The sequence below is a fragment of the Miscanthus floridulus genome, chromosome 3 (genome assembly GCF_019320115.1).
Source record: "Miscanthus floridulus cultivar M001 chromosome 3, ASM1932011v1, whole genome shotgun sequence".
Taxonomy (NCBI): domain Eukaryota; kingdom Viridiplantae; phylum Streptophyta; class Magnoliopsida; order Poales; family Poaceae; genus Miscanthus; species Miscanthus floridulus.
In genome coordinates this window covers 102407661-102421874 of record NC_089582.1, presented here as the reverse complement: position 1 = coordinate 102421874, position 14214 = coordinate 102407661, and the positions used below count along the sequence as shown (strand labels likewise).

Below are 14214 nucleotides of genomic sequence, written 5' to 3'. Positions count from 1 at the left end.
TGTATGCCATGTTTAGAAGAAAAAAATCAGTCCTCATGGGATAGCTGTGGGCATTTGTCGCGGATTCACGACATGTATGTTTGTATAACGATCTAATGCATAAGAAAATTATGGTTTTTTCAACCACTGTTTCTAAATTTATTTATACTACAGTCTTATATGTTACTCCATTCCAAATTCCCTCCGGTCCAAATTATAAGTCGTTTTAGGTTTTGTCGGTGCATAGCTCTTACTATACATCTAGATATACAACTATCTTTACATATACATAGTAAAACTTATGGTCGTAGAGAAATCAAAATAATTTACAATTTGACATGGAGGAAGTATACATAATTATATATACCCGTGTTGTGAATCCACAGCGATTCCATGGCTATAGGCGTTAGGGGAGCGTCCCGCAGAATTATTTTCCCCACGCGTTTGCGGGGTCCACTAAGCTTAAGCCTATATACATAGGGGCCTTCCACTGATTTCCTGGCCCCATCTCGGATGCGTTCGTAATCTCGAGTAGGCAGTCTACAGTAGCACTCTTGAAAAAAAATGGAAAGAAAACTCCGCGTCGTCCCATTCGAGTCCTCCGGGCCGAGAAGCAGCGAGATGGCGCCGCCAAGCTCACTGCCGGAGTTGACGGACGACCTCATCGGCGAGATCCTCCTCCGCCTTTCGCCGGATGAGCCTGCACACCTCTTCCGCACCTCCCTCGTCTGCAGGTCCTGGCGCCACCTCCTCTCCGACCTCGGCTTCCTCCGCCGCTACCGCGAGTTCCACGGAACACCCCCCGTGCTCGGCTTCCTCAACTACAACATCTTCGTGACCACCACGAGCCCCAACTGCCCGCTCATCCCTCCGGCGTTAGACTGCTACGGCTGTGTCGCCCTCGACTGCCGCTACGGCCGCGTGCTCCTCCACACCATCCATCCGGCAGGCCTCATCGTCTGGGACCCCATCACCGGCAACCAGCAGCACCTGCCTGACGCGCCGGAGGACCCGTACAACCACCTCACCGGAGCCGTCCTCTGCGCGGCGGACGGCTGCGATCACATCGACTGCGGCCGCGGGGGCCCCTTCCTCGTGGTCTTCGGGGGCACCGCCGACGACGAGAACCTCGTGGAGGACGACGTCAGTTTCACGTGGCTGAGCGTCTACTCGTCGGAGACCGGAACGTGGAGCGCGCTGGCCTCGACTCACCTCGGGCCCATCGCGAGGTCCCACGACGTGATGGGGCCCAGCCTGCTCGCCGGAGGCGCGCTCTACTTCCTCCTAGAGGACGGTCGCAGAGTCCTCAGGTACGAGTTGGGCAGGCATGAGCTGTCAGTGATCAATAACTTGCCACCCTTGCGCGTGGGAAACATGGCCCTCGTGAAGGCGGAAGACGGCGGGCTGGGAGTCGCCGGCGTGGAGGGCTACAGCCTCCACCTGTGGTCCTGGAGGGGCGCTGCCGCCGGATGGGTGCAGGGCAGGGTGATCGAGCTGGAGATGATGCTCCCCATGACCATTGGTGACCCCTCCACCAGACTCCTTGTGGTCGGCTTCTCAGAGGATGCTAATACCATTTTCATACATTCAAATGACGGGATCTTCGCCATTGAGTTCAAATCTGACCGGATCAAGCAGATATGCGAGAGCCGGAACTTCCAGGCCATCACTCCCTACGCAAGCTTCTACACTCCTGGTACTAGCCTCATACATACTCATCTATAAGTTTCCTCAGCTGTGATTTGTGAATTGACGTATCTTGTTAGAATATATATCCATAGTATTTCAGTCTTATTAGTGTTTATTATCTCAGTCTCAGTTAAGTGTGCGGAATAAAATTGCATGGACTCGGGGTCCATTTCTCCCCCATGGACCCCTACCATGGATGGATGATACGTGTACCTGAAATTAATCACACGCCTGATCTGTTTAATCTAAATAAGATAATGCTTTGTGAGACACATCTGTGCATGGATTGATAGATTGATTTTTTTTAAGATGCCACATATCATCCATTCAGAGTAGGGGTCCATGGGAGAGAATTGGACCCCGATTCCATACAATTTTTTTTCCTACTAGTTGCCCGAACTTTATCATTGGTTGGTTCAACTTGCTAAGGAGTAGGGGCCGTTTGGATGAAGGCTTCAAATATTTGCCTGAACTAGGCAACACTCCCAAGCGTCTGATTTTGGACATGGCCAGGATGCATTTGAGGCCTTCATTCAAACAGCCCACCCCCCCCCCCCCCCCCCCCTCTATACATAGTAATTATCGTAACTCAAAGTGACTACAGAATAAGTTATTCTGTAGCCAGCTACAGGATAGTAGTTCTATATATATATATATATATATATATATATATATATATATATATATATATATAGGGAGAGGCTATTCAGTAGCCGGCTACAAAATAAGTTATTCTGTAGCCACCTCCATTTACCATAATTTTATACACTAATTTCCGATAATGTTAATACATATTTACGATAGTTGGGTTACTATAACACATGGAGATATTTACCGTAACGTTATAATAAACTACTTAGTAAATTAACATAGTAATTATCGTAACTCAAAGTGGCTACATAATAAGTTATTTTGTAGCCAGCTACAGGATAGTAGTTCTATATATATATATATATATATATATATATATATATATGGAGAGTATATTCAGCTACAAAATAAGTGATTTTGTAGCCACCTTCATTTACGATAATTTTATATACTAATTTACGATAGTGGGGTTACTATAACACATATGAATATTTACCATAACGTTATAGTAAAACACTTAGTAAGGAGTTACTATAATCTCATAAATTAATATAGTAATTATCGTAACTCAAAGCGGCTACAAAATAAGTTATTTTGTAGCCAGTTACAGGTTACAGGATAGTAGTTATATATATATATATATATATATATATATATATATATATATATATATATATATATATATATATATATATATATATATAGGGAGAGGCTATTCAGTAGCCGGCTACAAAATAAGTTATTCTGTAGCCACCTCCATTTACTATAATTTTATATACTAATTTACGATAATGTCAATACATATTTACGATAGTTGGGTTACTATAACACATGGGGATATTTACCATAACGTTATATTAAACAACTTAGTAAGGAGTTACTATAATCTCGTAAATTAACATAGTAATTATCGTAACTCAAAGTGGCTACAGAATAAGTTATTCTGCAGCCAGCTACAGGATAGTAGTTCCATATATATATATATATATATATATATATATATATATATATATATATATATATATATATATATATATATATATATATATATTGTAACCATACATAAAAACTGCATATATATGCCACATGCCCACATTTGTGGGATTTCTTAAGCTATATATATATCATGCTTTTAAGTTTTCTGCGCTGTATGTTTTCAGATTATGCTAGGGAAAGATTTGCAATCATCGGTGAGGATGCAGTGATGTACAATTGACTTGTGAGCATGCTGATGTGGATCGATTAAAGGGGAGGGACAGTATTCGATTCCCAAGCACTGAACGACTGATCACCTCTGCGCACTGCACTTAAAAGTCTTTATCACAGTCAGGGCTCGGACGAATCCCGACCTTAGGCCCCCTACAGATGCTCATGTTCGTCAAGGAAGAAATATACCTCAGGAAACTTAGCATATGGCCTATGGTCAATATGTTTCTTAATGTAACTTTGAGCTTATATGTTTCAAGACATCTGGATTGAGTTTTATCTTCTTCTTTCTCCTTAAATGAAACAGCAGTGCTCCTTCAATGTTTAAGCTAAGGTTGACTTTGATTATTATTTGAGACATGTTTATTGTTCCTTTCATGCTTGGGGGCATGGAGCCCACTTGGAACCTGTAATATTGCGATATATTTTTATTTTTGTGAACTGTGTGTTATCCGTTTTCATAAGCTCCGGTAACATTTCAAGAGTTACATTTGAGGGAACACGGTACTGCGAACATGGAGCTTGTCTTGGCAAAACTAACAGGTGCAGCTGGCGATGCTGAGAGAGAAGCTGAACAAGTTTCTCTGTAGCCTCAATGTGGTGCCATTCGAAGCTTGAGGTGTTGTGTTCAGCCGAGGTTTCGAGCTCCATATTTTTGTATGGTCAAAGAGTCCCCCACCTGGCCGGTATTTCATTGATGGCGAGATGATACGGTGGATTTATATTCATATCAAGAATGATAGGTGATTGTCAAGATTAGAGAATCAAAATAACACCCTAAAATTTGAATTTTTGAAAATAGAGCTAAAATGAATTAATTGAGAATTTATGTGCTCATGAAAACATAGGAAAATAAAAAATTTCATTAATTTAAAATTTATCATAAGGTAGAAACGTGTTTGTTGCATTCATGCCGGTCGCACCTCGTGTTTCTATGTGCAAAATGTGTGTTTTTTATACGTTTAGGAGACGAATATCTATATCTAGGAATTTTCCAGCTTCTTTCTAAAATTTAATTCCTACCTCCTTCATCTTAATCTTTATGTTTCAAGTTCCCAACGATCTTTTTATGAGCTCCAAATACTTTATTTGGGATCATCATGTTCCAAAGTGTCTCTGAGAATTTTACCCAAATTTTTGGAGGTCTCGGAGTATTTTTCGTGGCTTAAATATCAATTCTGAACTTTTCTAGAATTATTTTATCCATGAAATTAATTAATTCCGAAAATAATAAATCTCTTATTTTTTTTCAATACTCAAAGCTCATGTGCAATAATCCTAGTAAATCTCAAAGGCCCATGCATTTATTTACTAATAGGTTTTAATTATTATTTAGGCGTATTAGTAAACGTGGAGGGTGCAACATCAATTAGTACCATATTGCTAGTTGATGTAGATGTGTGGAATTTTTCTTCCTATAAATCTGTACCAACCCCTTGGGCAAAGCACACCAAAACTACCGTAAGGGGAGCCCATAGTTTGGGAAATCCCTCATGTAGTAAATTAGATTTTTCTCCTCCTTCTCTCGCCGTCGCCGTCGCGCTGCTCATTGCCGCCCCGTCGAGTTGTACGTCATCGTTCATCTACTCATCGCTGGAGCTCTTTGTCCATAAAGACACGCCGCCGCCGTGATTTGTTCATACATCCATCTCCTGCATCTGCACTGAGTTCTACAGGAGGCTACCGCAACCACTACGAGCTTCATCAGATCGTCGCCCGTCTCGTCTGCTCCAAGAAGCCGCCATCGATCTTTGGTTTGCATGCCACCGCTGACGAGAAGACAACGCCGTGGGCTTCGCATGAAGCTTTCTACGACCAACCGCAATCTGAGACCCACATGCTGATACATAGCTGGAGTTCTTCTCATCTAGTTGAGCAGGCCTGTCAATGCCATCTGCAGCTGACAACTGTTGCGGACCATGTGCGCTGCCGACCATCCATCACAGCATTACGCCGCCGCCTTGTTTTGCATCATCGGCTGCTCGCACGATCTAAACTGCGATAAACGACGAAAGACATCCTAAGGAGAAGCTTCATCGACCTGCCCCTAAACTTCTCCGTCCCTCGTCACTGTGTGGGCTGCTGTGATCTTCACAACTTCTGATCCGGCCATTGTCGTTTTCATCGGATCTGTTGCCTCTTAACTGTCGCCCGTCGCCTGAGATGAGCAAGTCCACGCCACCGGCGCTGCAGGCTCTCCAGAAGCCGGACAACTCCACGAGCAGTTCGCCGTTGTCCATCATCACCGGCCACCACCTGCAGCTGCTGCATATTCGCTGTCCTGGCTCTCAAAGCTGTGCGTGCTCCCTGTTACACCATGGAAAGGTCAACCTCCATTACTACGTATATATTTTATTCGTCAAATTAATATGCTAATGACGTCATGCTTATTTCATCCATATGCAATAATTGATCCTTTTTGTTTACTCTGAATTATTTAATACTAGCTCACGTATGAGATCATTTAATTTCTGTCGTTTCCTCGTTTTAATTGTGTTTTGCTTCGTTCAAGTTGTGTTAGATTTATAGCGACGAGATCTACATGTTAGTAACAGTGTTTACCATGTCACTATTTCTAAAATTTCATGGTTTAAACTCTAATTTAAATAATAATATGCAATTGGGTTTTATAAATAAAATATGGTTTGATTTACTCTAGTATTATAATTCAAACTTAAACTTGACTTAATTTATATTACCTATAAAATATCTTATACATGTTTTTATATAATTAAAACACATGAAGTTAATAGTTTTATGAGTAGATCTCTCGGTAGCCGTGTCTTTTTAACCGTAGCTTCGATTAGTGTGATTTTCGTGTCTATGTGTTCGTAGCATGACGTAGATTCGTTTTACAAACTTTTCATCTTAATTTTATGTTTGGTATACTTTTCTAATTTAGATCTATTGTTTGCTTCGTGTATGATTGCATGGATGCTTGTGTGGTGCTTTATGATCTTGTCCAGTCGGTGAGATATACATGGTAATCAAGAAAAAGAAGAACGTTGAAGATTAAAGCTTACCGAAGGATCGGTGTTTTAAGGCAAGTATAGCATGGGATCATCCTTGTTGTCCTATACACCTTTAATCATTTAATTCATTTTGCATATGTCTACCTTGACTGCCACTAAGGATTTCCTAGTACTTTGTATCCTGTGCCTTGATACCTTTGGGTTATAGCATTTGGTAGTATGATGCCAGTGCTTAACTACAACCATGATCTTGTAACTTGACTAATGGAATATGCAATAAACACTAAAATATGATTTTTAGCAACATGGGACAAGGGCTAGAGCATTGGGCTATTTTATGGTGCTCTAGATTCTTCTCCCTAAGGATTTATCTGTAAGTGATCATCCGGGACTTACAGTACAACTGTGAGGGCTACATGGCTCTGGCTTTAGCTTAGTATGAGGATATTTTCTAGCTTATTAGTGATTACCTTTTGTGGTAGGACCACCTAATCTAATGCCTCCCAGGAGCACTCATTTTCCATTAGACACTAAGCACTCGAAGGAGGACACCAAATCATGCGGTCCCATCGGGCACACCCTAGGGGAGAACCCAAAAATCCACATTTTTGCTATAAGGATCACAAATGAGAGAATAAAGCTTACAACATTCTTAACCATTTCTTACATCACATTTAATACAACATCAGAGTATAATATTTATTATTACAAAAGCGAAATGTAATCATATTATCAGAGTTATAAATAATTTAATTGAACAGCGGAATATAAATATGTGATTAGAATTACAGCGGAAATAATTATCTAATAATGGCATGATGAATCATTGATATGTAAATTATGACAACAGATTGTAATACTTTCATCTATAAAAATATTTAGTGAGAGTTATAAATAAAAACTATGATCGCAGCGTAAAGGAAATCCTCTCTGAGCCCACCAGGAGGAATCTGCACACAAGGTCAGCTCTAGCATCCACCTGTCACCTGCAACAGAGGAAATAAAACCCTGAGTACTTAATTATACTTAGCAAGACTTACCCGATAGGAGGAAAGAAAAGACTCCAAGGATATATAAGGCTATCTGGCTTGTGGGTTTATTGCATTTGCAGGAGCATTACTAAGCATGCGTCCTTATATTCGATTTTTATTAATAGCCGCATTGGTTCATTTACTAACCATTCTATGTAAGCACCTGTGCTACTTTCAATTAGGTGGTAAGCAATCAGATTTCCTTTTTCTATCTTTCATCTTCAGTTCTTACTACGGTGCCAGACACGAAAACAAGCCGTACCTGATAACCTGGCGATTCACGAATCAATGCCCCCAGCTGTGTACTCCAAAAACACATGCCCCGTTTGTGCCCAAGGCATAAGCAGGACCAACCTGTCACCCTCCTGTCCTGGGGTCCTAGGTCCCTGTCCAAACTGGGACTCTAAGCCCCCACCTCTGAGTCCCGGACTCAGTGCAGTGCAAGGACATTCTTTGCAAAAACTAAACTCTGACAGTCGGTCTGAAAAGAGCTGGAACCCACGACAAGAGAGCAACAAGTCTTCTAAGCGCCCATACCTAAGTATGTGCCCAGAATAATAAGTTTGTGACTTGCCTCGATGGCTTATGCAACGACCGATTCTTAACCAACACAGACAGGGAAATCAGTGTAACTAAGTTATGCCCCGCGTCCATGGCGACACAACCTATTATACCCATCAATACCCAAACCATATTCCTGCCCGGTCACCATTTTCCTTTCCACCATTTTTATATATTCCAAGTGATAATAATCCAATAATATATTTCCTATCTCTCGCGAGTGACAGGCAATCACTTGACTTCTACAGGAGTCCTATAGCATAGCAATCTACACGATCCTGTCATACTAGTAAGACTCATAGGATAAAGATATATATATATATATATATGCAAGTGGATTTCAATCAACTCCTTGAAACTTAATGCACAAATATAATTTAAACTGTAAAAAAGTAGGGATTATGCACCGGGGTTTGTCTGGGTAAGATATATATTAAAAAGTCAGTATCTGTATCTTTCGATCATCCACCATCATCTGAATAGAAAGCCTATTACATCATCTCCTAGAGAGAATACCATTACACCATCTTCAGATTCCCAATCATCCTTCAATTGATCCGTTGATCCATCATCGTACCTATATGATATGCATTGATGCAATATGCATAGATGTAAATAATCAACGACAGCCGAAACGCTTAGAAACATGATCACGCCTCACAAGCTAACGAGCTCGCTCAAACGATGTCCGTACTTAGGCTACATATACACGTTGTCGGATAAGGCGTTATTTCTCAACAATTATTTTAGTTATATAAACCAAGGTTGTTTCTTTATTCTATAATATCAATTTAATCTTTATTCGCAATAGGACATCATTATCTATATAGCAAACTAATTATTCTAGAGCTACAACAATTACAGTGAGTACCTAATATTGCTAGGAGCCTACTGTAAGGATTTCATATTCAACACTATTACCAATTTATCACAACAATTCCTACAAGTTATCTTTTTACAATATTAAGTACCCTAAATTAATTATATAGCTTCCAAGAATATTATCAAACTATGTGAACAAAATATACTAACAGGTAGATCATGATTTTAGGAGACTAACAAAATTAGTTTTACCATTTTTGGATCCGTAGACTATTTTATATTGATTTTACAAGTTCACTTTATAAACTAAATTATAAATTTCTCTATAAATCGAAAAGGGCCGACGCAACTAAATTGGCCCAGGCGTGGTCCAGCGCGCAGCACGGCACCAGCCCAGCCCAGGCGTGGGAGTAGGCGCACGGTCGGCCCCGGCGCGGCGTGGCCCAGACGCAGGCGGACCAAGCCGGTAGCGCGAGCAGGCCAGCCCACGCGTGGCGCGAGCGGCCCAGGCAGCAACAGCAGGCTAGCCCAGCGTAGGAGCGAGCGGCCTAGGTGGGCAGGTGGCATGGCACATTTGCAAAACGGTCCCTATACTTTCCATAAATCAACCCGTAGGACCCAAATACTATTTACATGAGTCACTAACTTCGCATTGAAGACCATGGAAATATTCTATCCTCACCTTTCTCACCTTCCTCAAAACAGAGGAGGCACAGGACAGATGCAGAGAGGGCGCTGTGGTACGTGGCGATGGAGGTGAAGCGGCCTGGGCTCGGGCGCTCACGGCAGCTGGTGATGGGGGGCGGTCGTGGAGGCGGATGAGGCGCTAGATAGGGACGGCGCCATGGGTCTCACACGCGCGGTGGGGGAAGACAGCGTGGGGTAGTGGTGGACCGCAGGGCGGCCGGGCACTACGGCATGGACACCGAGGAATCACGAGTCTAGCGCGGGACCGAGGGCACAGGCACACTCATGCGTGGAGGAAGGAACCGGCGATGGAAGCGACCGCAGGAGCTGCCAGAGGCCGCTCGAAGTAGCGAGCCACGCGCACGGCGGTGGCTGTGTAAGAGAGGCTCAGCCAGAGAGAAGGCATGGCCAAGAGGTGACCCTCGGCGTGGTCCTCCATGTGGCGGTGCGGTGAGGCGGAGCTACGCGTGGCTCAAGCCAAGCGGCCATGGCGCACCTGAGGGTGGCGCAGCACGGCGCAGGCGAATTAGGCGCGGCGCACCCAGCGGTGTGGAGATGGAGGCGAAGGATCGGCGCTGGTGGGGGGACCACCGTGGAGCAGTAGGCCAGCGTGGGCTAGGGGTACATGTGCTCGTGAGGGGAAAAGAGAAGGGTGACGGTGGTGGCGGTGCTCGTACTCGAGGCTCGCGACCATGGCGTGCTGTGGGACAGTGGCGTGGTGCTATGGTCCAGAGTGGGGAAATAGCACGGGCTCGGCCGGTGTGGAGCGCCACGGTGACAGCGCTGGTAGGAGAAGACGGTGAGGCAGGTGCCCTATTCAACTGTGGCAGTGAGGAAGGCGCTCGGAAGGACTGCACGGGGCGGCGCTCTAGGCGCGGTGGCTGTGGCCCGGCGTGGCCGCATGAGGAAAGGAAGGGGTTCGGTGCTACACACGGAGGAGAGGAGGCAAGGCTGAGAGGAAAAAGAATGGAGGCAATGAAGAGCAGGCAGGCAATGGTTCAGCCTTGGCGTGCTCAAGAAGTAGCATGGGTAGGCACGGTAGGTGGATTGCATGGCCAGACGGCGCCATGGCTTGGCTCTACGCGTGACACAATGGTAGAGTGGGAATGACACAATGAGCAAATAGCCAGCACAGCTAGGCCAGGCAGGCCCACGCGCATGACGTCACAAGGAAGCAAACGCACGTGGCCGACTATGCTCATCCAAGAAGAGACACACAGAGACATACAGTCAGAGAAATGGAGACAAGCAAGGCATTGATGGTGCCACAACGATGATGCGACGAAGCGGGCAGTCGAATGGTGATGTTTAGCGGGGAGTGGACATGATAGGGCCAGGCAAACGGATACACCGTGGTGCAGGGACATGATGGTAATAAATGCCAAACAATGAGTACGCTGTACGTCAGGAAAAATAAACGAAGCTGTTGCGCTCTCTCTCATCCGTTCACGCTTATCAAAATAAACCCATGAGTATATATATATATATATATATATCATTCTATTTATTATTGGATTTTGTTCTATTTATAATCGTTGCTTTTCATGCTTAATAAATTAAACAAGCCGTTCGCTAAATATTTGCTAGAACCGTTATCGGACATTCCTACATATTTCTACGCACTGAGTTATTTAACTTGAGCGTTTATTTGAGTCCACGAAACTAAGTCACATAGGATTCGCTTATCGCCTCCACTACGTTTTACATTAAAAATTCGAGAAAACTTGCTTCGAAAATTTTTCTTAGGCCTAAGTCGCGATGCTAAATGAGCTCGTAACACCAGGGGTTTTACAACCAACCCCCCTGAAAAAGAATCTCATGCCGAGATTCGAAGCAAGAACCAGAAGAGGGGAAATGCGATTACATCCCATCAATCAGAGGTTACAGGAAAGATTACATGGCTTCGAATACTAAACCACACGACGATCTAGAGATACATGGGTAAGAAAAATCTAATACAACCGAGACTTAATCTAGAAGTCGGGATGGACGAGGACAATGGAGAAACAACAAGATAATGATTATCCAAAACATGGTGTAGCACCAACAGATCCAGAAATAGGACACCCAGAACTCAAACATTGTGAACCCTAAGACCAAACTAACCAAGGGAACTTGAACTTCTCTGAAAACTAGATCCTTTCTTCTTCTCAGATTACACCATCACCTTGAACTGACGAACCTAGCTTCACACTAGCGACTGGATCTCATAGCTCTACTCCGAATGCGAGGAGAATGGGGATGAAGAAGAAGAGCAAGGACCAAGGGTATCTTATAGTGATGAATGGAGGTGGGGCGCAACACACTGGAAGTGGAGGCGACGTGAATACAATACACAAACGGTTCATGCTGTGGAGATAAACATGGCCAAGGTGCGCTCACTACAAAAGTGAGAGGATGGGAAATAAAAGAGAGGAGGGGGGGAGGTCCGCTCAACAAGGCAAGCATGCGGGCGACCATGTTTTCAAGAGAAAAGAGAAAGGGGAAGGGGGTCCGATACGAGGATGAGGCGTGAGAGTCGAGAGGCGACCGAATGCTAGGAAAAGGAGAAATGCATAGTGCACAAAGACGGCGAGTGCGGCACGATGATGCGGCCACGCGAGAACGGGGAGCTAAGGGCCCGATACAAATAGCGTTCATAGGGCACGCAGCGAAATCACCCAGCACACGTAGCGTGGTCAAATAAACATAGGGCTTAGGACATTTCATCCACTCAGGCTTTTACAATTACTCCTGACTATTCAAGGCTAACTTTCCTTACTACTCTTCTTTTTCTTTCCTTTAGTCGACCACATCTGTCTTTCATGTAAACTGAGACCATGTCATACTTTCTTCCTCCAAAACCACCTTCTCTTGCTTACCTTGAGAGAACACTATGTCATCAACCTGTTGTGGATTTCCCATTTGAACACCTGAATATTTGCAAGAAAATTATTTGTAGCAAAAGTGGTATGGCGGTGTAACTTGGTAAAGGTACTTGGTTAGCAACCTTGATACCAGCGTGTGCTGAGCAGCATCACATGTGGCAACTATTCCACAGAGAGCCCCTAGTTTCATCACGGTACCATAAGCTATTAACTAGGCAACTACTACCAACTTACACGCCATGAAGGCGGTGAGGTCATAGACCACAGAGTAAGGGGAGTATTTCAAGAAAAGATTCAAACAACAAGGGTTCCCTTCACAACAAGGGACAAGGAATTCAAATCCAATGACAGATTTGATTTAAAAAGATTCAAGTGTTTTGTTGGGACATCCACAACTAGTAGATATAGTGTCCTATGTCATCCAATCATGGCTAGTCTACTGATATCTAAATGGCAATTTCTCTTGTAACCCTCTTAACATCGCCCATGAAAACTCTAAACACGTCTCACGAAACTTAAGATAGATGAACGTAATAAACACAACGAAATAAACAAAATGCATGTTCCGACGGTCTTATACGGGTACATCATATAGGTATTCTAGTTTCCCATTCATGGTACATCATTCACCTTCCCTACTAACGGACGATCTCAACAACTATGGACCAACAACAACGGCAAGTGTACAATACTGGAGGATAGCAACGAAAGGCACTACTACTATAGGTATAGCATTCCAAGGCAACTAAGCTACTCTAGCCACACATCTTCATTCCTGGGTGTGATGGATTCTTCCACCGCCCTAGCTATGGATCTGCATCTTCTCGGGGCAATGGCTGAGTGAGAGGAATCAAGGGCTCTACTTCTGACACTTCCAACGGTGGGGGTGCTGGCGGTTCTACATCATCGGTTCTCCTTCTTTCAGGTGGGTGGATAGGGATCCCTTCCAAGATCGGGGCATCCTGCCTTTCAGTAGCCAGTGTCCTTCGCTTGGCCCTGGTGACAAGATAGGCCTCACGCAGCTGATGGACATGTCGATCTTTAGCCTCCTTTAGAGCTTCTGACATGGCAGTCTCTCAGCTCTCAACAGCTGCCTCACTAGCATGCGCTTCAGCAAGCTGCACCTCAAGCATTCGGGTGAAGATCTCAGCTTCCTTGGCTCGACAGAGGCAGATCCACAGTTCCAAGGCTTGCCGGTCGTACTGCTCATCTAGAGCAAGTAGGTACGTGGTCAAGTGCACCATAGTTGGACTATCTTCTTGTGCATCCCACCCTTGCAAAGCCTCTAGGCGAGCCCTCCATGCCCGTCGATTCTTGTCCAAGGGTGGGAAGAACCTCATGGGGGTATGGGCAATGGGCTTCTCATAGATCTGGTAGAGGTGTCATAAGGCTTTGCGGGCCACAACCTAGTAGGTGTTGATGAAGCTAAACCTGGTTGCGATCACACTCCAGGCTTCAGTGAGGTTGGGGAACTCTTCACTCTTCCTGATGTAGATAGTAACCTCACACCACTCGGTGCCATGCTCCTTATACTCATGGCCCTCATACTTAGGATGATCTTTGACTCTAAGCTTTTGTAGGGTGGCATGCAGGATTCTGGGAAAACCCTCAATGTTCAGGCAGTAACTACTAACCTAGGCTCCTGCCATCTCTGGTGGTGGTGGTGAGGAAGGCTAAGCGAAAAGCTGGATCAAAGGAAAAGCTAAGAGAGCTAAAGTGCGTCGAGTGGTGGTACCAATGGCTGAGCTAGGCTCTACTTATAAAGGTGGAGCGTTCTATGGTCCTGGCGCGGTCCACCAGGGTTCCTGC

At 44.3% G+C, this 14214-nt stretch overlaps 1 protein-coding gene across 1 annotated transcript; it reads left to right on the top strand.

Annotated features, from left to right (window-relative positions):
- The first annotated feature begins 525 nt into the window (after nucleotides 1-525).
- On the top strand, nucleotides 526-3683 carry LOC136546287 (uncharacterized). Its single transcript, XM_066538258.1, has 2 exons — nucleotides 526-1675; nucleotides 3420-3683. Exons 1-2 carry the CDS (start codon nucleotides 544-546, stop codon nucleotides 3473-3475), a joined length of 1188 nt encoding a protein of 395 aa, XP_066394355.1. The 5' UTR covers nucleotides 526-543; the 3' UTR covers nucleotides 3476-3683.
- The last annotated feature ends 10531 nt before the right edge of the window (nucleotides 3684-14214 follow it).